The following is a 27,973-nucleotide window of genomic DNA, read 5'->3' as shown; positions in this document are numbered from 1 at the left end:
CCCTTCGGCCTCGCATCGGGCAGGTGCCGGCTGGGTGTGGCGACCGTGGGCCTTCGCCTTGGCGATCTGTGCGTCTACGGAAGTACCCGTTTAAAATGGGAACAAAATAGAAGGAAAAATGTACCACTTTTGTGAACCGTAAATTCCCGAAATACATTAGATAAGCCAGTATTTTAGTACACTGTTCTTCCAGTGTTTTCAATGAATATGCTTTTATCAAAAACACATAGTTGAACTCATAGTGCCCAGTGGCCCTATCTCTTGTGGGCTTTTGGAGCATCTGTCAGGCTAATCTGAGAAATTAACGTGTATGTTTTCCATTTTGTTTTCTGTTCACCTATTTTCTAAAAGCATTGATCATTTTCACCGCTAAACATGCCTTACTCCACCATACCCACCCACACTGCCAGAAATGCCCTTTTTTTTCTTGACGTTTCTTAGTGGTCCCAAAGTCTTAATGAACAAAGACCCTCGGCGCGTGCATTGAAGTGAGATATTAGCAGAAAACCTTACTTCCCTGGATTTCCGCCTCAAACAAAATTGTTTCCCTCCTGTAAGAAAATGGGATTGGAATACATGATCCCTGCCAAGTGCTGATAATATTTGATCCATACATCTGGACCAGTTCCAGGAGGGCATGTTAAAGGCGCTAGAGTGAAAAGCTGGACAGCAGAGTAACAGGCTACGACGTGGATGGAGACGACGGAGAAGTTAAACCTAGCACTGTTTTCTTACAGAGATTCGCCTCTTACTGTTTTTTTGTCAGGCGGCGCCGCGGACACCTTTGCTCCGCGGTGATTGGCCTGCAGCGGGGTCCTCGCGTTTGTCCAATATGGCGGCGCCCAGTGGCGGTGTGAACTGTGAAGAGTTCGCTGAGTTCCAGGTGATGGGGTTTTCCTCCTGTGGCAGGCGTGTCCTTCCTTTTGTCCCCAGAATCTATTCCCTGCTCTGGGAGGCAGTATGGACCAGCTATGGAAAAAGGAGGCAATTCAGAGCTCTTTTTTTGAGCCTTTAGAGGTCATGGGGGGCGCGGGTTCGGCCTTAGGGAGCGAGGCTGCTCTGTAGGGGGATGGATGAGAGGGTCATAGTTCTCCCTGTGCCGCGCAGGCCTTGACCGGAGAACTCTTGAGTAGTTACGGACTCTGCCGAAAGCTCTGAAGCTCGGGCTCTGGGTAGGGATTGTGACAGTGTTGTGGCAGTGCCCTGAACTCATTCCCTAGGCTCTGCCATTCCTCTCCTACTTTTCTTTTAGTTAAGTTTTTGTGGGAGAGAGGAAAGTGGAGTAGAGCTTATTTACTTGGTGAAACAATTTATTATTTTGGGGGGTGGAACGTTTGGAAGTCTGGAGGGACGATTAATTCTAGTACCTGCCGTGGTGCTGTTGCCTTCCTAGCCATTAGAGAAGGTGTGATATTTAACATATTTAACATAAAGGTTGTGTCTTTTTATATTCAGATTCCAGAGGTCTAGGGCTAATTTTTAACCTTGGATTTTAGAGAGCTGGATTTTGACTAAGTTGCCTTGAAAGCTACCTGTTTGAATGCAGGCATACGTTTGCTTCTGTCTAGTTACAGTGTTGAATTCAGAAATCATGATCTTACAAAGGTATTGCATTTTTAACTAACTAAAGATACTTAAAAATTCTTTCACGTGTCATTGTCCTATCTTTAGTAAGCACTGTGCTTTAAATGGTTTGTAGGTAGTGATATTCTTTAAGATAACCTCAGCAGACTGGCCAAGGAAGTTTTTATGTGAGGTCTTTCCACCATTGTTTTTACCCTCTTCACCACTTCACCTGCTCCTCATACTAGATCAGCTCAATAGCAGCCAACTTTAAATGTGATTAGAGTGCTCAATAAATACAAATACTTGTTTTAAAAAATGTAGTAGAGTAGAAAAAGACTGCTGGATTCCAAAGTATATGGAATATTAAAGGTTAACCCTCCCATTTGTGGTGTTGGCCTTGTGCATTAGTACTGTGACATAATTTGAGCTAACGAACTTATATAATTGCACAAGCATAGTCTTAAGGTTAGTGGGAAAGAGTACTGGTTAGGGAATTTGACGTTCTGGGTTCCAGAACTGCTGCTGCCATTGACAGCTTTGTGATCTTTGTAACCAATCACTTAATCCCTTTGGAAATTAACCTGAGTCTAAAATAAGAAGAGGTTGTGTTAAGTAACCTTGAAAACTGCATCTAGCTCTACAGTTATTTGAATCTGTAAAACCAAATGTCAAAGAGTCTCTTTTTCCCATTAAAACATCTAACAGGGCTTAAAGAACACTCTGAATTTTCTTTTGGATGGTCAGCTAAGACATAAGTGGGTGAAAGCTAAAGTGTCATGCCTAACCATTCCATTCACAGAGATAACGTATATAATTTTTAAAAATCACACAATGGCTGGGCTCAGTGACTCAGCCAGTAATCCCAGACTGAGGCCAGAGGTTGCCTGAGCCCGCGGGTTTGAGACCAGCCTGGGCAATTTGGCGAGCCCTTGTCTCTACAATAAATAAAAAATTAGCCGGGCATGGGAGCATGTGCCTGTAGTTCCAGCTACTTGGAAGGCTGAGGATAAAGAATCACTGGACGCCAGCAGGTCGACGCTGGGGTGGCTGTGAGCATGCCACTGCACTCCAGCCTGGGCAACAGAGTGAGATTCCAACTCCAAAAAAAAAAAAAAAAGAAAAGAAAAAAATCACAAAACGAATCTTAGTAATGAAACCTGGGTCGATTCACTAGGTATTTTTCAAATAGCGGTTTATAATTGGGAATACCCAGGGTTAAAAGTCCGAAGATCTGACTTTTTAAATCTGGCCATGGCATATTTAATTTAACCTTGTAAATGGATATAAGAACATTTGCCCCTTCTGCCTCAGAGGCACACAAGAACATAAGTGAAGGCACTATAAAAATGTAAAATTTTAGTATAGTATTTAGGTTTAGAGAAGTTCGGCAAAGGTATAAAACATGGTTAATTGGAGTTCTCACAGATTATTAATCAAAGTTTATATTTTTAAAGCTATTAAACCATTACATTTTATATATAAGTATTCTTTTTGTTTTTCTTGAGTCGGAGTCTCACTCTGTCACCCATGCTGGAGTGCATGGCATGCTCACAGCCACCTCAGCCTCCACCTTCTGGGCTCAAGTAATCCTTCCGCCTCAGCCTACCAAGTAACTAGAACCACAGGCATGCACCACTATGCCCAGCTAATTTTTTTTTTAAATTGTAGAGACAAGATCTCACCAGGTTGCCCAGGCTGGTCTCAAACCCCTGGTCTCAGGCAGTCCTCTCACCTCTGTCTCCCAAAGTGTTGGGATTGCAGGTGTGAGCCACCACACCTGGTCACATTTTGTACATAAGTGTTCTAAATGTGGAAAGCACTGCACTGTGGAAGAGAAGCAGGACATCATGTATTTTTTACCTCAAAGATTAGGTACACTTTTTTCAGAACCTTTTAGTGAAAATGTTCAAACACTACAGAAAAGCTAAAAAACTTAGACAATAAACACCCATACCTACCATCTAGACTCTGTAGTCAACGGTTTGCTATATTTGCTGTATCACATATTTACTCAAACCATCCATCAATCCACTTCTTTATGATTTTGATGCATTTCAAAGTAAGTAAGTATCAGTATACTTTACCCTCTAAACATGCTGGCTTGCATGTTATTAGCTGGAGTTAAAATTTTTTTTAATATATTATTTTTGGAGTGTAAAATTTGCATAGAGTGGTGCACAAATCTTAAAGTGTACTATTCAATGAGTTTGACATTTACATAACACCTATAGTGCAAACCCTCATCTATATTAGACTTAGCATTTCTGGAAAATGTTCTGTTTCTAAACTGAGGTAAAATCTAGAAAAGAATGTTTAAAATTGAGCTGAGGAGGAGGAGTGCTTCAGCCCAAGAGTTAGAGACCAGCCTAGACAACGTAGTGAGAACTTGTCTCTATAAAAATTAGCTAAGGCATGGTGGCGCAGGCCTGTAGTTCCAGCTACTGGGGAGGCTGAGGTGGAAGGATCGCCTGAGACCAGGAGGTTGAGGCTGTGGTGAGCTGTGATCGTGCCACTGCACTCCAGCCTGGGCGACAGTGGGAATCCAACTCAATAAATTCATAAGTAAATAAAATTATGTGCCTAGAATCCCATTTGAGCATTCATTCAACAGGAGTTTATTGGATACTGTGTTAGCCTTCTAGGGCTGCCATAATGAAATAGCATAGACTGAGTGGCTTAAACAATATAAATTTATTTTATTCACAGTTCTAAAAACTAGAAGTTCAAGATCAGGGTGCCATCAGGGTTGGTTTCTGGTGAGGTTTTTCCTCCTGGCTTGTAGAAAACTGCCTTCTCATCGTCTCATTGCATGACCTTGTTTCCGTGCCTCTGCACAGAGGGAAAGGGATCTCTCATGTCTCTTCCTCTTCTTAAAAAGACGCCTTATTTCCCAGTCATGGTTTCTCACGCCTATAATCCCAACACTTTGGGAGGCAGAGGTGAGAAGACTGCCTGAGTCCAGGGATTCGAAACCATCCTGTGCAACTTGGCAAGACCTCATCTCTACAATAAGTTTTAAAAAAATTAGCTGGGCATGGTGGCGTGCATCTGTGGTTCCAGCTACATGGAAGTCTGAGGCAGAAAGATCACCTGAGCCCAGCAGGTCAAGGCTGCAGTGGCCATGAGCGTGCCACTGCACTCCAGCCTGGGCAACAGAATGAGACTCCTACTCAAAAAAAAAAAAAAAGAAAGAAAGACGCCATGTTCTCCATCCTTAAAGGTTCTCTCTCCATATACAGTTAAGTCTGGAATTAGGGGTTTAATATGGATTTTAGGGGGACACGATTCAGTCCATAAGATATCTACCAACTACCAAGCGCTTGAGGAGACCTAGTGGGTAGGGTATAAAACAAGGAACATAATCTAAATAGGGATATAACACACGTGGAAGATAGTGAAGAAAATGAATAAAATACTAAAAGTTTAGGGAGAAATAAATCAAGAGATGGTATTCGAGTTGCATTGACGAGGACTAGAGAAATTCTAAGCAGAGGCAATAGTATATAGGCAAAAAATAAAAGTTATATATTTGAGGGAAATTAAAAATCATTACTGCTGGAATATAATATTTGCACAGGGGCATATTGGGATTGCACAAAAGATTGGCACTGCATTGTGGAAGACCTTGAATGCCAAGGTTGGGAGTCATTTTTGCACAGAGGGTGTGAGTGACTATAGTGGTGTGTTAGGAAGATTCATTAATACTGCCACTGGCCTTATTCAGGCCCTGTCATTTTTGCAAGTAGCTTTGCAACAGGTTATCCTGCCTTCAGGAACTTTTTTCTTTTTCTTTTCTTTTTTTTGAGTTGGAGTCTCACTCCATTGCCCAGACTGGAGTGCAGTGGCCGCTCCCGGCCACTGCAGCCTCAACCTGCTGGGCTCTGGCGATCCTTCCGCCTCAGCCTTCCAAGTAGTTGGAACTACAGGCGCGCACTACCACACCCAGCTAATTTTTGATTTATTGTAAAGGTGAGGTCTTGCCAAGTTGTCCAGGCGGGTCTCGAACCTGCAGGCTCAGGCAATCCACTCACCTCAGCCTCCCAAAGTGTGGGATTACAAGCTGAGCCACCGAGCCCGGCTAGGAACTTTTTTCTCTACTATATTCCCCCTGCAGTCTAATCTCTATAATACTATGGCATATACTATTATTATCGTCTGAATTTTAGAATCTAAACCATGCTTCTAATTTTTAGGCTCATATGACTAGGTCTAAACTACTGAGCTTGGCATTCAAGACCTTTAAAATCCAATCCCAAAGTGCCTCTACCTAGTCATATCTCCTACCACTGCCATTATACATGTCTCTTTCTTCCCACCCACTCCCCCACCACCTCCAACATTCACTTGAACTCTACCTTACAACCACATAGGTCTATTTGCTTTTTTCTGAACTCGTCATGCTCTCTATCATGTCTGTGCTTTTTAATCCTTTGCCCTTGGAGACGTCTCTTGGATCACCCACTAGCAACTTAACAGCACTTTTTTATGAAATAATGAAAAACGAGTCACTACATATTAAATAGAATAATGTTGGAACCAATTGTTTCATTGTAATATTTGGCTTATAAAGGAATTTAGGACATTGAAGAACTTATTTATGACCAAAAAAATCAAAATTGTATACCTTATATTTTTCTAATGTGTGGTAATATGAAACAATCACTGACACGCATCACAGGGTCAATGATACGTGTTATGCAACAATAATATTTTTGATGTCTTCCACCTGGTGTTTTTCCATTGGAGCAAACAATGCAGTCTCGTTTTTTTCCTCCTACATTAGTGATATGTAATTTATTGTCCAATCTGTTATTTAAAGATGTACTCGGTATTCCTAAAAACTACTTCTTAACTGATTGATCAGAAGCTCGACAAATCTCAAATGGGACAAAGATTTTTCATTGCTTTTGAATGGAAAACATCAAGGAAACATACGTTTTTGGAAAATTTGCACTTGCATAAACTTGTCCCACATGATCACCAGCAATCTCTTTATGTCCCCAGAGAGGGGACAAATGAGTGAATGATTTGCTAGATTTATGATGTGCCCTCAAAGGAGACATGAATGGGGTTAAAACTGCCACTCTGAAATCCCTTCCTTTTGACTCTGTCTGAAAACCAGTTTCAGACAAAATCAGTGAAGTATTCCTTCCTAGAATGTTTAAATTTTGGTATTTCTTTTAGGAATGTTTAATCATTTATGCTAATTGATTTTGAGTCATAGGGTAGTTAGGTACAGACTGAATATATTATTTTCTAGTGTCATCAATGCTTCTGTTTATACTTAACTAGCTGCTCTCTGTTCCTTTCCCTGGGGGTGCTGAATGATGGAGGACCCTGGCAGTTGCAGACAAGTTTGTGGTTTCTGGCCTGGGGGAAAAACTAATAGGAGTGTTGTTATAAAATAGGGTTTGAAGATCCAGGTCTGTTTGAAAAGAGCATCATGCAAATGAATTACTTCTGGGTACCTTCAGGCAGAGGTGGTAGAAAGGAAAGGTTTAGGGCATTTCAGATCATTCTTTGGGGTACATTGTATTTCATTTTATTATTTATTTTTAAGTTGGCATCTCACTTTGTCTCCCAGGCTGAGTGCAGTGGCACGATCATGGCTCACTGTAGTCCCAGACTCCTGAGCTCAAGCATCCCCCCACCTCAGCATCCTGAGCCGTAGCTGGGACTACAGGCACGCACTACCACGCCCAGCTAAGTTTTTGATTTTTTGTAGTGATGAGGTCTTACCATGTTGCTTAAGTGGGTCTCAAAGTTCTAGACTCAAGCATTCTTGCTGCCTTGGATTCTCAAAGTGCTAGGATTACAGACATGAGCCACTGACCTTCATTGTATTTTAGACACATAATAGTCCTTTTTCCACTTCCCATATACCCTAAAAACTGTACAAAGTAATGAAAGGGATTTACCAGAGATTAATCTTAGGAATATACTATAGTATAACTATAGGGGCAATAAAAAGTTTTCTCTACTAAATACAGCCACTCCTTCAGCACCTAAATTGCCTTCCAAGAGAATGAGATTTTCACCCCAGAATTAGAAGACATAAAATACAATTCCAAGAAGAATACCTGGATAATTTCAAAGGGCCAACCTAAAATTAGAGTTTTATCATTTATCACATCTCTTCTTGTTTTGAAAAGGATGACAGATAGGAGAAGCTAGAGGCACCACAAAATTTGTAGAGATATCTTTTACTGCAATTTGACATTTAGAAACTGATTAGGGTTCCAGGTCCTACACAAGATATAGCCTTCAGAGAACACTGAATTGTGTATATTTCTACCTTATCCCTGTGGTCATGTGCTGTAGTCTGTTGTGTGTGATGTCTGTTTAGGGGTGTCCTCTGTATAACTTCTTGGTGAATTTGCAAGCAAGAGTGAGGGGAGTTGGAAGGGTGTTCCATTGGGGCTAGGCATCAGTCAGCAGTTCCTTATAAATGATCCACATGATTCAACAGCACCATTTTTGTGACTTCATTAACCTTTGTGTCTGTGATAACTGCCCAATCTTTTGCCTAGAATCTCTTGGAGTTGCCTTAAGAGCTTTGGCACTTTTTCCCATGTAAAGAAATGTGAGCCTGGTGGGGTAGTTTATAATTCTTTTCCTTTTCCTTCACCCTTTCCAATTTTGAAAGAAATCTCTTCCTGTATCTTACCTTCCTTATTTCTTTCTCTTTAGCTTTTCTGTTACAGTTAAGAATAGTTGACAGATGTCAGCTGTCCCTGAACAAGTGTGTTATCAGTTTAGAGGCTCTCGCTACAATTTTTAGAATATAGCACTGTTCAATAGGACTTTCTGTGATGGTGGAAATGTTCTACATTTGTGCTTCCTACTTATGGTAGGCACTAGGAACATGTGACTCTTGAACACTTGAAATATGGCTAGTATAACTGAGGAACTACATTTTAAATTGTGTTTAATTTTAATTTAAATAACCTCATGTGGCTAGTGTTTGCCATTTTGAAAGCCAGGCTCTAGATCATGTATTGATTATTCTCTAGTACAGAAAAACTGATATAGAATGTGCCACATAATTATGTTTTTTGGTCAATGACAGACCACAAATGCAACAGTACCATAAAATTGCAACACTGTATTTTTTACTATACTTTTTCTATGTTTAGATACACAAATACTTATCATTGTGTTACAATTGACTATAGTATTCAGAGTTCTAGCCTAGGAGCAATAGTAGGCTGTATCATCTAGGTTTGTGTAAGTACACTATGCTGTTCACACAGCAATGGAATCACCTAACAATGCAGTTCTCAGAATGTATCCTAGTCATTAAAGTGACACATAAGTGACCGTATTTGATAATTCACATTTGTAGGTTCCATTGACAAGACTGTAAAGTTGATGGATTTATTACCTAGCTACTGCAGGCAAATTCCCATTGCAGTCTAAGGAATTTGATAGTATGTCCAAATTGTTTTATTGGAAGGAAATTTGGCTGTAGTGATTAAGGTATGACCAGTGTTCAAACTCAAAACTGGTTAAAGTTCAGTCTATAAATACCCTAGGAAATGTCAAACGACTTACTCTTTCACCTGGATTGCTGCATCAGACTCCTAACTGATCTTTCATCTACTCTTATTTCTCTCCAATCCATTTTCCACACTTTAAAGCAATCATTTTAGAACACAGTTCTGATCATGTAACCCCACCATACTTAAAATACCTCATTGATTACCCATGACTAGGGGAAAGACTAAAATCCTATAACATGACCTGCAATAGTGGACCTCATCTTACACCAGGTTTTTTTTAACTCTCTATACTTAACCACATTAACTTTTCAGTTCATACCCTGCTTAAATAACTCTCTTCATGGTCACCCATGATGATTTCCATCCTGCTAAGTCTAAAAATTAATTTCTGTTCTTGTAATTCTTGACTTAGTAACATTGAACACAATTGACCATTCCCTCCTATAAACCATTTTTCTTCTGACTTCTGTGGTGTCACAGACTTTTCCCTGTATTTTCAGATGCTAGTGTTCCTTCTTGATCATTGGCCCCCTTCACTTCCTAGTCTCCTTCAGTGATCTCTCCAAGTTTCATGGCTTTAAAGAATATCAGTTTGTTAGTATAAATAACTCTAGCCTTGATCAGTGTCAGACTGGAGTATTCAACTTACTACTCTACTTCTCTACTCAGATATCTAATAGGCGTCTCAAATGTATTAGGTGCAAAACAGAACTTTTAAAAAACAACTTTACTGCCAGGCATGGTGGCTCACACCGGTAATCCCAACCTTTTGGGAGGCGGAGGTGAGAGGATTGCCTGAGGCCAGGCGTTCAAGATCAGTCTGGGCAACTTGGCGGGACCTCATCTCTACAATAAATGAAGAAAAAGTAGCCAGGCATGCCTGTAGCTCTAGCTACTTGGAAGGCTGAAGTAGAAGGATTGCCTGAGCCCAGCAGGTTGAGGCTGTGGTGGCTGTGAGCATGCTACTAGACTCCAGCCTGGGTGACAGAGTGAGACTCTGACTCCAGAAAACAAACAAACAAAAAACAACTTTTCTATAACTTCTGTATACACAAAAGGAGAGACAGCATCATGAAGACTTATGTACCCATCCCCCAACTCCAACAATCAATTCATGGCCACTCTTGTTTCATCTGTATACTCCTACCACTTGCTCCACCCTAACCAGGTTATTTTGAAGCACATCCCAGATATTATATCTTTTTTTCTGTGAATAGTTCAGTCTGCATCTCTAAAAGATCACAAGCTTTTAAAGTAATACCGGTGTCACATACAAGTAATTATCAATAATTCTTAATGTTATCAAGTAATCTGCAAGTCAGAATAGAATTCTTGATCTTCCCACTCCTTCCAAATATAAACAACCTTGCCTAAAACCCTGCTGCCTTTAGCATAGACTCCTTAATCGTTGCCATGGTATAATTGTCCTCCATGTTCTGGTCTATTCTGAACTCACCTCGTACCACTTTCTCCCTTATTCCCTCCCAACCCACTTTCCTTCTTTTAATTCTTCAAACATTCCAAAGTTTGTTTTTGCCTCATAATTGTTGACTTATTCCCCCAGATGTTCTTAGAATTAGTTCATTCACATCATTTAGGTTTCAGCTCAAATGTTACATCCTCAGAAAAGCCTTTCTTGAACCCTACTTAAAGTAGCCCCAACCACCACTCCAGTCAGGCTTTATATTGTTACCTCAGTTCATTTTTACAGCATTTTTCAGTATCTGAACTTATCTCATTTATGGGGATACTTGTTTATTTTCTGTCTCTCTCTTAAGGTATTTTGCTCTGTAAGAGCAAGGACCTTTTCTGTTTTATTTGCCACTGTAGCCCTGGTGTTTAAAATGGTTCCTGACGCATACTAGACATTAGTAACAGTGAGCCCTCATGTATCCATGGTTTCTGCATCCGTGATCGAAAATATTTGGAAAAAAATTGTATCTGTGCTGAGCATGTACAGACTTTTTTCCTCACCATTATTTTCTAAACAATATAGTATAACAACTTTTCACATAGCATTTATATTGTATTAGGTATGATAAGTAATCTAGAGATGATTTAAAGTATCTGGGAGGATGTGCTTAGGTTATATACAAATTTCGGTGCCGTTTTATACCAGGGACTTGAGCATCCTTAGATTTTGATGTTCTTGTGATGTCCTGGAGCCAGTCCCATACACCACCACGGGATGATTGTAAATATGTTTTGAATGAAGAGTAAGTTACTAAATGAATGAACTCTATGATACTCTAACTGCTGCATTATTTAAAGAAGAAAGAATACTGAGGAATTTTTCATAACCAAGGAAAACTTGATCCAGAAGGTATACCTTAACCCTTGGCCTTGGGAGATCAGTTCAATTTAGACAGAGGAAAAGAAGGTTTTGAAAGGTATTTTGAAGGAGGCATTTTTAAAGTAGGCAAGTTGTAGGAAGTAAAGTTGGCAGGGCGAGTCTCTCTTCTATTTACCAATTTTTTGACTCCCTAACTGCTACTACCGTTTGTTTGGAATTTGGCACTTAGACATTATCTTTCTTCCACTGTATATATACCCTCACACTGTTGAAAATGGTGGTTGCCCAATGGATATGTTGAGATTATCCTCTAAGAATTACAGTTTATAGAGAATATTAATGAAAATATAAAAGATACAGGAAGAGGAGATAAGATAATGAACTTGGTTTTAGACCTGATTTTACCTATGTTTTATTAATGTCAATTATGGGCCTTCACAAGCTGTTTTTATTTTAGATTAAGACCTAGAAAAGGCCACTGAATTCACTGATTAAAGATTAATGGAATGATAGGACAAAACTTAGACTACAGCTCTAGAATGAATGGACTAAGTGTTTATTTGATTTGGAAGCAATCTGCATGTCCATTAATAGGAAATGGTCAGATTAGCTGTGGTGTTTCCATAGGATAGAATATTCATGCTAGTATTAAAAATGTGTTCAAGATATTTCTAGTAGCAAGGGCAAAATGCTTATAGTATGATATCATAAAACAGGATTCTTAAAATGTTATGTAGTACCTCAACTTTATAAAAATGTCCATAGATAGGTGTAGGAAAAAAGACCAAAGGGACATATTATAATGTTGATAATGGTTAACTATGGATGATTTTTATTTTCTTTCAAATTTTTCTAAAATAAAGTTACATTTTTATCATAATAAAAGTTTTTATTTTAACAAGTGGATGAGGAAAAAATGAAGCAGCCAGTTTCAGTCATGAATTTAAGTTTGGCAAAGGAAAGATATAGGATGGTATATGTATATTTCATGGTTTCTTAATGGTGTTTCAGTGTTCATGGTTTTTTTGTTGTTGATGTTTGGGTTTGTTGTAAATTTGAGTAAAAAGGAAAGGGAATACTGCCAGAAACCTCTGAAGACAGAATGTAGCTGATGCCCAGTCTTTCTATAGTGACAAGTGATAAGAAGGGCACTGGTGGAATGTGGGGAGGCGGGACTGTGCTGGGTAGGTAATTATCACCTGTCTTTCCAAGTTCTCTTCCTTTTGGGATGACTTCTTGCGGTTGGTTTTCTGAGAGTTGGAGGCTTTTTTAGGGAGAGGAGTTCTTGGGAGATGTGAGCTAGGATTACTAAGAAGAGGTAAAACTAATTCCTACTTGTTCTGTGAAGAAGAATGTTTTAAAGATGTTTGATTTCTTCTTTAGCAGCATATTTTTACTTATTTTTTTCCACAAAAATAGCATGTTCGTAGTAAAAAAAAAAAAAAAGAAAGAAAGAAAAAAGGAGAACCAGAAAACTAAAAGCCTAAGAGGATATAGATTAATTTCTGCAAGTTAACTACTACTAATAGTTTCTTATATATCTTTCCAGAAGTTTTCTAGTACTACCACATTTTACAATGATAGATAAAGAGGGAGTCGAGGAAGGAATTATGCTGGATTATTGTGAAGAGCCTGTGGTAATCAAGTTCAAGGACCCTTTATTGGCTGTATACTGGAAATAGAAGGAGCAGACACTATTTGCTTAAGCACCATGCCAGCAAATGGGATTTAAACATAAGCAAAAACAGTCTTAACCCTTAAGATGATCACAGTTGAACCGAGGCAGAGTTGCTGCCCATTGTTAGGACTACTGTTGCTTAACCTCCCTAACATACTTGTAATAAAGGTTTTCATACAGTTACATTCTCTTTGGCTTGGTTTCCCCACTCCTAACTTTAACAAGTTGCAAAATATCCAAGAGCTTTATTTTTTGCTTAAATACTTATTTTTTATCACTTAACTTTCCATTCAGGTTATATTCTTTTATTTCAAATACATATAGGAATTACTCAAGGTGATGAGGACAATTGATGACAGAATAGTACATGAATTAAACACTACGGTTCCAACAGCTTCCTTTGCAGGGAAAATTGATGCCAGCCAAACCTGTAAACAACTCTATGAGTCTGTAAGTGTATCTTGAGTCTCTTTCACTTTTATACCTTTCTTTGCAGGCAAAATAAATCATCATGTAACTAAACTGTGAATAAAAGAATGATATTTTCATGTTTTCTTGCCCATATTTGAGGGTGTATATAAGTTTTTATCTATAAACTAAAGGAAATGTGTGATATTATTCATGTGAAATCTTATCACATCTGTGAAGAGATGGTTCTAAAAATGGGAGCAGTCAATTTTTGACCTCTTTGTTTGCAACTATTAAGACAACCTTATTCACAAAGGAATGAAGGGAGTAGAGCGAAACAGTAAAGTAAAACAGTAACAAGAGCAAGAAGTTGGAGTGAATCAAACCTACAACAGCTGATAGAAGGGAGAATCAAACCTTTCATACTTTTTAGATCTTTTTTCCCCTCACTTATCAGGAAGAGGAGCAGAACCATGTGGCAGTTGGGAGACAAGAAAAGCCACTGAGGCTTTGATTTCTCAAGTATATGAGGGGGGACCAAAAAAAAAAAAAACCTGGAACATATTTATTAAAAATTGTGTACTTATTCTTACATATTTACACTTCATTCACCTTTAAAATACTGTGTTTGATGCCGTACACCTATTGAGATGCTTTCTCCATTGCTCAAAACAGTTTTTGAACTCGTCAGTTTTGATGCAGTTTAGTTCTTCTGCTATTTTTTTGTTTCACCTCTTCTATATCAGCAAAACGTTTCCCTTTGAGAACATTTTTTCATGAAGGGAAACAAAAAAAAGTCACTCAGGGTGAGATTGGGTGAGTAGGGAAGGCGGAGCATGAGGGTTGTGGCATTTTTGGTCAAAAATTGCTGAACACTCAGCACAGTGTGGGCATGTGTGCTTGTAAATCGCTCATCATGAAATGGGCAAACACACTGAAAGAATCTCCCCCCAAAAGTTCGCTGAAGCTGTCAGTAGCCTCTCACCACAATGCTAGCTGGTACACTGATGCTGATGGGTTCCTAGAACACTTACCTAGCAGAGGAAACCTGTACAACTACAAGGCACCCACCCTCCAAAAAATAATTTAGGTTTTTTTTGGGGGGGGTCTCCCCCCTCATATGTTTTTTCATTGCCGTCCTTTATTTCTATTTTTAATTTCCGAAAGAAGGAAATAAAGATGCAGCTAAGTCTTTTTTATAGTTTACTTATTTATATCCTTTCATTAACTTGGAAGCTAAAGTTTGGTGGCACTCACTGCTTTAAGCTCTACCACGAGTTACACAGTCATACCGAAGGCATACTTGAAACCTAAAGTTCTTTTCTCAGATCAATTTTGGACAAACTTATTTGTGTCAGTTAAATTCGGAGCACTAACTATGATATTTTTGTTCTGCTTTTATATTAAATTATTTTATTTAATGAACAGGTAAGTCTTGATACTTGAGCAATTGAAAGGTTGTGGACTTTCATGAGTAGAATTCAGCATTGGGAGTAGGTAGCATGGATCTAGGTCCTAATTTATTGAGGTTGTTTGACAGTTCACTTAGTTTCTTTGGTTATCTCTGTTTAAAGAACTAGAAATTTATGGTCGCCTTAGTGATATGTCCTCTCAGTTAACTCTCCATGTAATCTTTATAATCGATTCAGTTGTTTCAATTTACCATCTTCCTGTTAATCTAGAGGTTTATAGTGTGATTAATAACATGGATTCTAGATCTACTACTTGCTAGCTGGGTGACCTTGAACATGTTATTTAACCTCTGCTTCAGTTTCCTTAATTGTAAAATAGTATTATAATAATAAGTAGTACCTAGTTCATAGGGTTGTTAGAGGATAAAGTGTGTTGATATAAAGTGCTTACTGTACTAAGTGTTTTGCATATAAATGTTTGCTGCTGCTGTTATTATTATTGTCTCTTTGGTGAATCAGGATAACCTTAGATACTAAATTTGGAACTTTTCTGTTTTGGACATACTTTTGTATGTGTTTGGATTTTTCTCTGTCAGTATCTGTATCCTAGAAGGATTCAGCATGTATATCATGTAGAGGATAATTTATTAAGTAACTTTGAACCAGGGATCAGGACTGTAGCAGAGTGCCCGTGCCAATAAGTACCACTGAGTTCCCTTAAATATTGTGTCAATCAAGAAATAGAACTCTATGAGACATCCAAGTTGCTCATAGTCACCCTGACATTAATCTCTGACCCAAATTCCTGCTACAGCTAATGAAGGAATATTGGTATTTTTTTAATAGCGCGTCTTCCTAGGAGATGATCAGTAATGGAAGCACTAATTTTAGAAATTCCAAATCTTAAAAGTTTGTATACTCATGGTAAAAGTAAAATAATTTAAATGAGATTACTTGTTAGTGTATATTCCCTTTCATCTATGAAATTTTTCTAGCTTAACATTGTTCATTCCCATTATAAACATAAAAATTAATACCAAGCAATAAAAACAGTACTTTCCAAATGCAAATTTTGGGGCGTCATCACAATTTGACTATGATTATGGGAGTGTGTTTGAAACATGACTATCATACATTGTGAATCAAGATGGAAAATAGATGATAATTTTTTAATTAGATTTATTACATTAAGATGGAGGTTATTAAAGAGTTGTTCTGTCAGCCATCCTTACTTTCAGTTAATACATACAGTTAATGTAACCACTAATCTGTGGTTCACATGTTTTTCTTATCAGTGTGTGTGTGTGTGTGTGTGTGTGTGTATTTTTTTTTTTTTCCGAGTTGGAGTCTCACTCCATCACCCAGGCTGGAGTGCAGTGGCACACTCATGGGCACCCCGGCGTCAACCTGCTGGGCTCAGGCGATCATTCCACTTCAGCCTTCCAAGTAGCCGAACTACAGGTGTGCGCTACCATGCCCAGCTAATTTTTAAAAAATTTATTTTGGACATGAGATCTCGCCAAGTTGCCCAGGCTGTTCCTCCCAAAGTGCTGGGATTACAGGCTTGAGCCACTGCGCTAGCCTCTTATCAGTATTTTTAAAACTTGAAAAGGGCTCTGTCTTATCTAGGTAAATGTAGCAGCCTTTGTTTTTCTTTATTGTAACTAAGGATTTCTCTATATCACGTTATAATTTCTTTCACTTGTTGGCAACTTGAGACTGAAAAAAATGTGAATGGACAAAATAGGAAAAATAGCCATAAGTGGCTATGAGGGTGGATGTAGGATAGAAGAACACTTGGATGAAATGATGAAGAGAATCTGGGTTATAGGGTAAAGAAAACTAACAGGGAAACCCCAGCAAGGGGATTGCAGGAAGAGAACAGGAAATATTGCAGCATATTGAGCAAGAAGACAGCCTGTGATCCCATAACTTTAACCCTCAGAGGTGCTTCCTTTTACTGTTTTTAGATGAGTTAGTTGATTCAACAGAGTCTTCTCTTCCATGGTTTCAATTGTGAGAAATTGTTTTAGAAAGTATAAATTTCTGTAGTCTCAAATGAAGATTTTTTTTTTTTTTGAAGCACTAAAATGTGATTTTTTCCCCCCCTTTTCATTCCTTTGTTCTTTTAGTTGATGGCAGCTCATGCCAGTAGGGACAGAGTCATAAAAAATTGTATAGCCCAGACCTCAACAGTAGTAAAAAATCTTCGAGAAGAGAGAGAAAAGAATTTGGATGATTTAACATTATTAAAGCAACTTAGAAAAGAACAGACAAAGGTAAGTTGAACAGAATTAACATTTCTCAGGCAAAGTTTTTCCAAATGTAGCCTTCAAAATAAAGGTAGCTTTTAATATGAAAATTTTAGAGTATGATTATTAGTTCTTTGAAAAAATGACCATGAGATTAATGCTTCATTTTTAGTGGGCTTTATTTGATTACATTTAGCTATTAACTGGTAAATTAATGTGTATTTCAATAAGCAGATGCAGTGTAGCACCTTTATCCAAAATAAGCACATGATCATTTATGTTTTTATATTTTATGCATCATTTTCATTTATTTGTTTTCTTCCCTTTATTAAAGATAAAGGATCACTATAGACCAATAGCATGTCGGAGATGTTAGGGAAATCACATCTGTACAGTGTATACCTTTTGAGGCTTAACTTGAGAAACATCTATAATATATTTATGTTTTGAAAATATCTCTGGTTTCACTCTGTGGAAATCTGCTGAAATTATAATACAGACTATTTAACATCAAGATATTACCCTTCTAAATATAATTAAATATCTTATATACAGTACTATTTTGACATAACCAGATACACAAGTACTTCATTGTAATTTATCTGTCTAAATAAAAAGTTGCTATGAGTCTTTGGCCATTTGTAGACACTCCTTTTTCCCACTTCACCTCCCATCCCTGCAGTGTTTTTACTTTTAAAAAAGTAGCAAGTGCTCACCCAGCCATGTGTCAGAGGAAGTCTTACGTCCTCAAGTCAACTGTAATGTAAATAAGGTGTGGACCTCAGAGTACAGCTAATGCAGCAGAACTGTTTTTTTTATAGCCCGTGTATGTGACATGCCAAGCAAATAATTGAAATATATAGTACATTTTATTATGTGGAATTTAGTGCTATCCCTTTTTTATTTTTGAGGGGACTCGGGATACTGTTTTGTATAATTTCAAACTTACAGAAAAGTTGCAAAAACAGTACAAGGAACTCCCATGTGCCCATTACCTGTATTCACTTCTTGTATATATGTTGCCCCACCTTCTTTGCAATTCGTTCTCTTGACCTTCTCTCTCTCCTTCCCTGCCTTCTTCCTTCTCCCTCTCTCCCCTTACACCTGCACACATAAATATTTTTTCCCTTGAATCATTTTGAGAGTGTGTCGGGCACATTGTACCACTTTTTACTTAAAATTTTAAGTTATTTCCTAAGAACAGGGACTTTTTCTTACATGACTGCTACACAATTATAAAAATCATGTACATATTTTAAGATGGCACAATCGGTGACTTACAGATCCTGCAGAATGGAGTCATACTTTACAAACTGAATAGTCGTGATATTTGCCATTTGTTTAGTAGATGTGACCTTATCATCCAAGCCCTCAGTAGAAAAGAAACCTCTTTCCTTGTAGCTGCACACAGGTGGGTAGGCCAGGCTGCTGCACTTTCTCCATCATTCTACCAGTTCAGAATGTCTCACTGGGTTCAGGAATCAGCCACTGTCTTTGCTGCCTCTTTGTTCATGAAGACTGCTTCAGGTTGGTAGTCCATACCTGTTTGTGCAACAAGCAATGGTAGATTCCTCAGATAGCAACCTTATGTAATGATGTTCATCTTACCCTACCCTCGATGTTCATGAAGGCTTATGGATAATTTATATGAAACTAGTTAAAATGTAGGTAATCTTGGATTTTGTATTTCAACAGACTCTTGAAGGTGTCCGTTGACAAAGGAAACTGGAGGGCGAGTCTGTTAAATCAGAAGCTGAAAAGCCACTGTTTGCAGATTAAGTCAAACAGAGACTAGAATGACTCTTGTTAGTGGAGAGTAAAGTTCAAAGCTCTAAACCACTGAGTGTTTGGGAGTGATTGTGTCACACAGTTTGCTCAGCCCTCAGATCTGCCCTTGTGCCTCTAGGACCCAGAGAAAAACACCAGGATGACCACTGAAAGGAGGCATTTAGAAACCAATCATTAAGCTTTGTGACCTTTGCTTTCTTTCTTTTTTTTTTTTTTTTTTGAGTTGGAGTCTCAATCTGTCACCCAGACTGGAGTGCAGTGGCCGCTCCCGGCCACCGCAGCCTCGATCTGCTGGGGCTCTGGTGATCCTTCCGCCTCAGCCTTCCAAGTAGCCGGAACTACAGGCGCAGGCTACCACACCTGGCTAATTTTTTTGATTTGTTGTAGAGATGAGGTCTCACCAAATTGCCCAGGCGGGTCTCGAACCCGCGGGCTCAGGTAATCCACTCACCTCAGCCTCCCAAGGTGTGGGATTACAGGCTGAGCCACTGAGCCCGGCTGACCTTTGCTTTCTAACCTGACAATGTAGAATAGGGCTAGGGAGTAACCAGAAATGTAACTTTTTTTCAAGTTTTCCATGAAGATTGTGGAATCAGAAGGAGCTCTTGGAGATATTCCAACTCTTCCTCTTCATTTTATATAGGTGGAAACTCTGACATTCCTAGTCACAAGCTCTAGTTAAGTGGTAGAACTGGGACTTTAACCCCTCTCTTCTGACTCTGAATTCAGTCAATTTCTTTACATTAAGTTAGGACTAATAGTCAAATTAGAGTTACTTTAGTGAGCATTTTTTAAGTATGTACAGAGATGCCAATCTAAAAATTCCCAGTTCTTTACCTGAATCTTTAACTCAAAAAAATTACCTTCCTTGCTGGTACTCTGTACCTGCTGCCACCTATTAGTGACCTTTGAGAGGATGTTTACCTGTTGAGGACCCAGAGCCTCAAAAACACCATCTCAGAGATGCAGTTTGGTGGCACTGATGAAACGATATTAGACATTGGCTATAATGTCTGCAGTGTTCTAGAATAGAAAAATATGTAGATTAAAAAGGCTAGCAGCGCTAAGGAAGTAAATCTCATCTACCTTGGTGACTTTGTAAATTAATTGCTCTGAAAATTCTGTCTGTGCCTGCTACAGCCAGACAAACACAAGAAACTTTTTATTTTCAGTCTGGAAAAAAATCAGGTTAAGACTTACTTGCTTCTTATGTTTTCTTTTTCTTTTTCTTTTTTTTGAGGATTAAATTATGTAGAAGAGCTAGCATATTGGCTAGTACAAAGTAGCAACTCCTTTACTGGTTGAGTCTCTGGGACTCCAAATTTGTTATATTAATCCTCTTTGTCATATCATCACCCAGTAGTTTCTACCTTTTGTTTAACCACCTCTTGAGAGTAAGGTGTTGTGGAAGGGGGGGACTTACTGTCTCAGTGTCACCTATTCTCTTTTGAACAGTGCTGATTGTTCAAAGACTCTCTTACATATTGTGAAGTTCTACCCCCCTTGTTATATATAAGTACTGCTCCTTAATCTTCTCTTTGGGTAGTCTTACCCAGAGTAAGTCTAAACCCTTTTATACGTATGTGGCATCGCTTTAAATAGTTGGGGCAGTTATGAAGACTGTCTTAGTGACTTGTTGTCACTCTGTCCTTCCACTGAAGTTGTTTCTTTGGCAGTCAGCCCAGGCTTTGATAATTTGGGCCTGTATGGCTGACTAAAATGTGAAGCTGACATTGCTTTGATGGACTTCCTTGGGCTTGTTATAACTCCATAGCAGGGGACCAGTTGTCAAAAATGCAGCCTTCCGTTCCACAGTTTCAGCCATGTGTACCTGCCTACGTTTTAACAACAGTTATAAATATAGGAAGGGAGTTTGCAAGGAGACACTGGGTCAGTACCAAGCTCCATTCTTATCAGTGTTGCATGCAAATTTGTTAGACCTTCCTGAGCCACACTCCTAATTGGGCTCGATCTTTGGCCTGGGTGTCAGACTGGATGGTACCCAGATCTTAACTGGCTCTCTCTAGCATTTTGTTTCCAAATCTGGTATGTGTTCTTGACTTTGGCCTGAGAAAATCATCCTGGGGTTTTAACCTCTTGGCTGCCTCAACTGTAATTCAGGCTTTTTTCTCCTTGTTTTCCTGAATATTATCAAGCCCTCTTCCCGGAAGTAGTTAGCTTCTTCCCTTTCAAATCCTCTTACCAGATGTGAAGAGTATTATGGGTCCTGGCATCTGGACTGGAATTGTCCTCTTTTCTGGTGGAGTAATTAGGCTGCCAGTTAATAAAGTTAGAAAGACTTCGTGATGGCTCAACCTGTACTCCCAGCACTTTGGGAGGCCAAGGCCAGTGGATTGCGTGAGTCCATGGGTTCGAGACCAGCCCGGGCAACTTGGTAGCGCACACCTGTAATTCTGGCTACTTGGAAGGCTAAGGCAGAAGGATCGCCAGAGCCCAGTAGGTCGATGCTGGGGTGGCCGTGAGTGTGCCACTGCACTCCAGCCTGGCTGGCAGAGTGAGGCTCCAACTCAAAAAAAGAGAAAGACTTCACATTTTTATCCTGAGATCTCTGGCTGTATGCTCAAGGTGTGAAAAATTCATGCCTTTTAGATCATTTGGGTCTTGTATATTCCCTTTCCTCTCCCTGTTTTCCTTCCTGACATTTAAAAAATTCTCTGTCCAAATCAGGTTGCCTTGTCCTTCTTCTTCTGTGCTATTTTTGCAAGTCTACAGTTGTATGATTGGTTTCTAGAACTGTAAGTGTCAGGTTCAAGGACATGTATTTTTGATGATGCAAATTGCCTTCCGTAGAAGTGGTAACAATTTATACTTTCACCTAGACTGTTTATAAATATATCTTTGCCCACACCTTCACTAATATTAGGTTTTATCAGACTTTTTTTTTGTTTTGTCATTTTATGGCTTAATTTGCACTTATTTGTATGTGAGTAAGATTGAACATTTTGTTTTATATGTGTATTGGCCATTTGTATGTCTTTTGTGAACTTGGTATTGAGATTTTTTTTAAGCTCTCAAGGTGATTATAATAGGCAGCAAAGCTTGAGAACCACTGTTCTCAAGATTTAATAATCAATTAAATGTGGAGAACAGGTTGTGTCAAAGAAGGATCCAGAATCTATCTTTAGCAGACAAAGAATACAAGAACAACAGCAGGTTTTGTTGGGAACATAATAAAGTGTAGTTTTAGCTCTTTACATTTTATAACTTCAATTTTGTTTGTTTCTTGCAGTTAAAATGGATGCAGTCAGAACTGAATGTTGAGGAAGTGGTAAATGACAGAAGCTGGAAGGTATACAAAAAACAATCCCTGGAGAGAAGCAGGGGAAAGGAAGGAAGGGGAGGGCAGGGCTCCTTGCCCTAAGGAGAATGGAGATTGTTCATTTACAATTTACACTTACAACTGAGGATGCTGAGGATGTTAACCTGTGTGAGTGTTGAGAGAGAGAGAGAGTGAGAGAGAGAGAGTGTGTGTGTGTGTGTGTGTGTGTGTGTGTGTGTGTGTGTGTGTGTGTGTGTGTGTGTGTGTGTGTGTGTGTGTGGTGGGGCAGGGGTGTGGTTAGCTTCTAAACAGGTGTTTTACAAAAATTAGCTTCATAAGCATATGAGAGAATTATGTGACCTGCCATCATAACAGGATTGGAAACATTCCATATGTCTCCTAATACTAGGTACAGGCATATTTGATATTTCGAGATTGTGGCTCTAGTTAACCCAGAACCTTCAGGAAGGTTATTTGTTAAAATTATTCTTTTTGAGCTCAGTTACTTTCCATATATTTTCCTTTATAGTTGCTTAGCTTCTAACGAAGTCTCTGATCCTACAACTTTTTATTGTACATAGCTTACTAGTTTCTGATTATTTTATTGCTCATAGACTCACGTGGTCCTTATTACCACTGCATAGTTCTGATAAGGAACTAGATTGGGAGATCAGATCCCAGGAACTTACAGATAGTCTAAATTCATAAGATTCTGGCTTTAGTTTTCTGGAAAAGTATATCCATTCACTCCTCTGAAACTCCTAATCTAAAAGATTTCCAAAGAGCAAAAAAATTATTAAATCTGAAAGAATGAACTGAAAGTTTTATTTCATCATTTGAATTTAACGAATGGAATGGTGTTAAACTATATTCTTATAAGAGAAAGGTTAATTGAACCAAAAACAATGTGTCAACTTACTGAGACATGAATAAAGTGCATAGTACAAATTGACTTTCTTTGCTTTGTCACATTTCTTTATCTTATCCCCTTTGCTGAGATTTCTCATTCTTGCCCTTTCCACCATGTTTGCCACTTGAAAGAGTTTGGGGACATGTGAAGTGGCTCACACCTATAATCTCAGCACTTTGGGAGGCAGAGGCAGGAGGATATCTTGAGGCCAGGAGTTTGAGACCAGCCTGGACAACTTAATGAGACCCTCTCTCTTAAAAAAAAAAAAAAAAAAGGTGGTTCATGCCCACAGTGCTGAGGTGGAAGGATTGCTTGAGCCCGGGAGTTCCAGGTTACAATAAAATATGCTCATGCTACTTCATTCCAGACTCTAGCCTGGGCAACACAGTGAGAGCTGTCTCTCTTAATTTTTTTTTAAATGCCAAAAAGAGTCTATATAATTTGTACATGTTTCTTTTAATTGTGAGATATATATGCCAAAGAGCATATATCATGGAGAATTTTTTAAATAGTACTGAAATGAACAGTCATGTGTGTACCATCCAGCTAAGGAAATTGAGTAATACCAGTTTCTTAGAAGCTTTTTACATAGATTTTTTTCTTTTAGTTTTATGATAGTCAACAGCAACCAACATAGATAATTTTTTTTAACCTAAAGAATGACATGATACTTATTACATCAGTGAAGTATGGGAGTAAATTCTGAGAAGAAATTTTTTTCCATTTTAAAATTTTTTAAATTGGACACTTAAATTTTTTTTTTCTCGTGACAGGGTCTCACTCTGTCAGCCAGGCTGCATTACACTGGCCCAATCATAGCTCACTACAGCCTCAAACTCCTGGGCTCCAGCAGTCCTCCTGCCTTGGTCTTTCAATGCTGGGATTATAATCCTGCATATTTTAGATATTTTTATCTGATTATTTAAAATATGTCCAGAATATGAAACTGAAAAGTTTGTTAGTTACTAAATTAGCTGACTCTTGATGATTTTCCCTGAGTGTGTGTATGTATATATATTATATATACGTATATATTTTATTGTTGTTGTTTGTTTTTGTTTTGTTTTTTGGAGTCAGAGTCTGTCGCCCAGGCTGGAGTACAGTGGCACAATCACAGCTCACTGCAGCCTGGACCTCCTGGGCTCAGGCGATCCTTCCACCTCAGCCTCCAGAGTAACTGTAACTACAGGCATGCGCTACGATACCTGGCTAATTTATTTGATAAATTGTAGAGATGAGATCTCGCCAAATTGCCCAGGCTTATTTTGAGCCTTTGGACTCAGGCAGTCCATCTGTCTCTGCCTCCCAAGGTGCTGGGATTACAGGCATGAGACACTGCATCTGGTCTTCCCTGAATAATTAAATGTTATTCAAATACAAGAATTGTCTTGTAAATGGAAATCATGGCCTTTTGTGCGCTCAGTACCTGGTAGGTCAGTTTGAACTGGTGATGAAACCCTTCTGTTTCCTAAACCTGTTGACTTGGAACAAGAATGATAATGTCTTCCTGAAGCATGTCAAACTTAATTTAGTTTCAGGCCTGATTTATGCAGGATGACTCACTGACTTTTGTTTCTGTTTAAATATTTTAGGTGTTTAATGAACGCTGCCGAATTCACTTCAAGCCTCCAAAGAATGAATAAAGAAGGAGAGATACTTTTTAAGGACCGAGTCATCTCATAAGAGCTAAGCATGACTGCTATCAACAGGGTGGGCTTCCTAGGATGATTTCTGAGCCAACAGTCCAAGACCTTTTGTTGATTTCAGCCCCACTTATCCAAGACCTCAAATATAAATAATACTGATAATTATGGAGAAATCAACTGCTATTTTATACTGATTCTATAAAAAAAAGTTTTGTAACTATTAAAATAATTTTCTGACTCAGTGTACATATTTATTTATTCTCTATGTTGAGACGGTAAGTTCTCATAAGAGAATTTACACAGTTTCAATATCTGATCCTATTTGTATTGTACTTTTTTTATTTTTATAAATTTGCTGGCATGGATGTGGACCTTTTTTGGTTGTTGATGAGTTTATCCCTTGATTTATCTTTGTGGGTTGATTATAAAAGGGCAGTATTATAAGTTGAACACTATCCAGAGAAATTTTCTTTTAGTAGCTTATCGTGTTTTCAGACGTAAAAACTAATTTTGGGTGGAATTCTTTCCTGAACAGTATTTCCATGGACACTGAAAGGAAAGAAATTCAGGAAACGGAAAATCAGGGGAGGACTTGCATGACAGTAAATGAGTTATTTTTACAAAAGAGTTTGTAAAACACCTGCTGTAGTTGCAGGATTTGGTCATTACAAAACAAAAACAAAAACAAAAAAAACAAAAAACAGTCCTAGTACCAAGTGACTTTATCATTTTTCCATTGCTGCTTAACAAATCCTCACAGTTGTGTGTAGCTCAGAAGTATGAGCAGGCTTGGCTGGACTGGATTCTTGCTTGGAGTCTCACAAAGCTGAAACCAAGTGGAGAGCCAGCCTGGGCTATTGTCGAGTCTTTGGGGGAAGAATCTGCTGCCAAGCTTACCGTATTTGTTGGCAGAATTCAGATCCTTTCATTGTAAGTATGAGATGAAGTCACCATTTCCATGCTAGCTGTTAGGTACCACTCAGCTCCAGGAATCCACCCGCATTTCTGGACATGCCCCCCTTCATCTTTAAGCTGGCAACAGTGTGCTCAGTGGAATCTGACTTTTCTTGGCATCTCAGACTTCTACTACAAATCAGAAACTTTCTTTTAAATGGTTTGTATGGTTAGTTAAGCCTGCCACAATAATCCTTTTTCTTAAAGTCAACTGATGTCATCTTAATTACATCCGCAAGTCTGTTTTTCCAGGTTATGTTACATAACCACAAGTGTGAAGTCTTGTTCTTAGGCTGAGGAATTAGGGTGGGGCATCTTGGGAAGCCAATAGGATTCTGCCTGCTACGGTGACCTGAACACCAGCTGCCAGGTCCTGGCCCACTTAGATTGACCACCTAGGTCTCTCTGTGTACATTGATGTCCATCAGTTTATGTACTTGAAAATGAGCAATAAAGGTATAAAGTGCCCACTTTTTTCAACAAAACTTTTTTGAGCATTTGCTGTGGATCAGTTTTAGTTTGTTGTCAATTGATAAACAAGACCTACTTTTGTGGAGATTATAATCTAGTCTCAAAAAAATGTCCTAGGGGTCAGCTGTGAAAAAGATTTTCTATGAAGTTGATGTGTAATAATTTTTGGATGGATGCGTGAGTGGAAAGGATGGATGCAAGAATAAAAACAGATCCTGATGCCACAGTTCAGGAGGGAACTCAGATCCTTGGAAAGGATTCATAACAGCCTTTCCAGAATCTTAGGTCTGCCGAAATACCAACTAGCTAGTCCAGTTATGCTAGTAGAATGCCAGTGAAACATAGTATGAGAAATGTGCAATTATGGCAGTGTGGAGTGACAGTATAAAAGAATAGATTTAGTTCGTGCTGAATGACATTAAAGTCTCAAATATGGGGAAAGATGCATGACACATTGCTCCTGAAAGTTGATTTGCCTGCTGAAACAAAATATGTAATTACTTCCAAGGACAATTTGCTGATTTGCTTTGGTTGCTTGAATGATAGGATTCAGTGACCCAACCCAAAAAGAGAAGTACGACGTGCAAAAGTTCAGAGATGAGTTTGGCCCTTCCTCAGCAGGACAGAAGACCATACAAAGAAGAACCTCTAATAATTTGCAAATTCTCTGAACAAATATTTGAATGCCCTACATATTCTAGGTGCTGTTAGCACTGTTACATCACTGAACAAAACAAAATACCTGCTCTCAGTTTACATTTAGTGTGGGAAGACAGACAATAGTAAAAAAGTAAGTTGTATAGTATACTCAAATGTGAGCCAGTTCTGTATAAAAGCAAATAGAGAAGGAAGTCAGGAATGGACATGGAGAGTGGGCTGCAAATGACTGTTTTCAGCTGATAGGTGGACATTATAATGCTCTTGTCTTTGAAAAGTCAATTTAACTTGACATTGAAACGTACCAAATAAGTGCAGTAATAAAGGCAGTTTTCTCGGACTTCATTCTCTTTTGTAAGTTGTGCTTCAGAGATAACAGTTTGGGAAACAAAGTGATAATGTGCCCAGTGCTTTTGCAGTATTCCCTGCTAAGGTGCCATTTGTCAAGGAGTCACAAACTTGCCATCTCCTTGTAAACTGGGAGATGAGTCAAATGTGTGATCCCGTTTTAAATCAAGAAAAAGGAATATTTTATCTAGAGTTAGGTGATCACATCAAACATGTTCGAGACAATTTATGTTGCTACTACTCATGATTTCTGCATGTACTTAGTCGTGTAGAATACCTTGTTTGACTTAATTGACTTAAAAAATAGTTATTGGGTTTTAATATTGAAAAGTAAAGAAAATAGGAAGTGGTTGCTCCGGGCAGGAGTAGCCTTTCCAGAACAAGCCTAATTTAACCCACAGCATTATGTTGGGGAGGGCATCCAAAATATTAATAAAAGATAGTTCCTAGCTTTGGAATGTGGTGGCCAGCTGAGGGCAACCCTGTCAAAGGAGACAGGGGTTGGCCGAGTCAGATTTGTGAATCTCCTGGTACACTAAGAAGGGACAGCTAGCCGGGCTTGGTAATCCTGTGCCTTTGGGAGGCCTGTAATCCCGTGCCTTTGGGAGGCCAAGGTGAGTGGATTGCCTGAGCCCGCGGGTTCGAGACCCGCCTGGGCAACTTGGCGAGACCTCATCTCTACAATAAATCAAAAACTAGCCTGGTGTGGTAGTGCGTGCCTGTAGTTCCAGCTCCTTGGAAGGCTGAGGCGGAAGGATCGCCCAGCAGGTCGAGGCTGCGGTGGCCAGGAGCGGCCACTGCACTCCAG

General features: G+C 38.9%; 1 protein-coding gene across 2 annotated transcripts; it reads left to right on the top strand.

Annotated features, from left to right (window-relative positions):
- The first annotated feature begins 825 nt into the window (after positions 1–825).
- CCDC58 (coiled-coil domain containing 58) lies at positions 826–25,030 on the top strand. 2 transcript variants are annotated; one of them, XM_021716971.1, is made up of 5 exons: positions 826–909; positions 13,364–13,489; positions 16,992–17,138; positions 22,150–22,209; positions 24,682–25,030. In XM_021716971.1, exons 2-5 carry the CDS (start codon positions 13,379–13,381, stop codon positions 24,730–24,732), a joined length of 369 nt encoding a protein of 122 aa, XP_021572646.1. In that variant the 5' UTR covers positions 826–909; positions 13,364–13,378; the 3' UTR covers positions 24,733–25,030. The 2 variants fall into 2 exon arrangements, with proteins under 2 accessions (XP_021572646.1, XP_008064990.1); XM_008066799.2 differs by having other exon boundaries at positions 830–883.
- Positions 25,031–27,973: the final 2,943 nt, after the last annotated feature.

The sequence above is a fragment of the Carlito syrichta genome, unplaced genomic scaffold (assembly GCF_000164805.1).
Source record: "Carlito syrichta isolate Samal-C Ts95f unplaced genomic scaffold, Tarsius_syrichta-2.0.1 Scaffold309113, whole genome shotgun sequence".
Taxonomy (NCBI): Eukaryota; Metazoa; Chordata; class Mammalia; order Primates; family Tarsiidae; genus Carlito; species Carlito syrichta.
The sequence above is the reverse complement of the archived record's forward strand: the minus strand, read 5'-3'. Positions and strand labels throughout refer to the sequence as shown.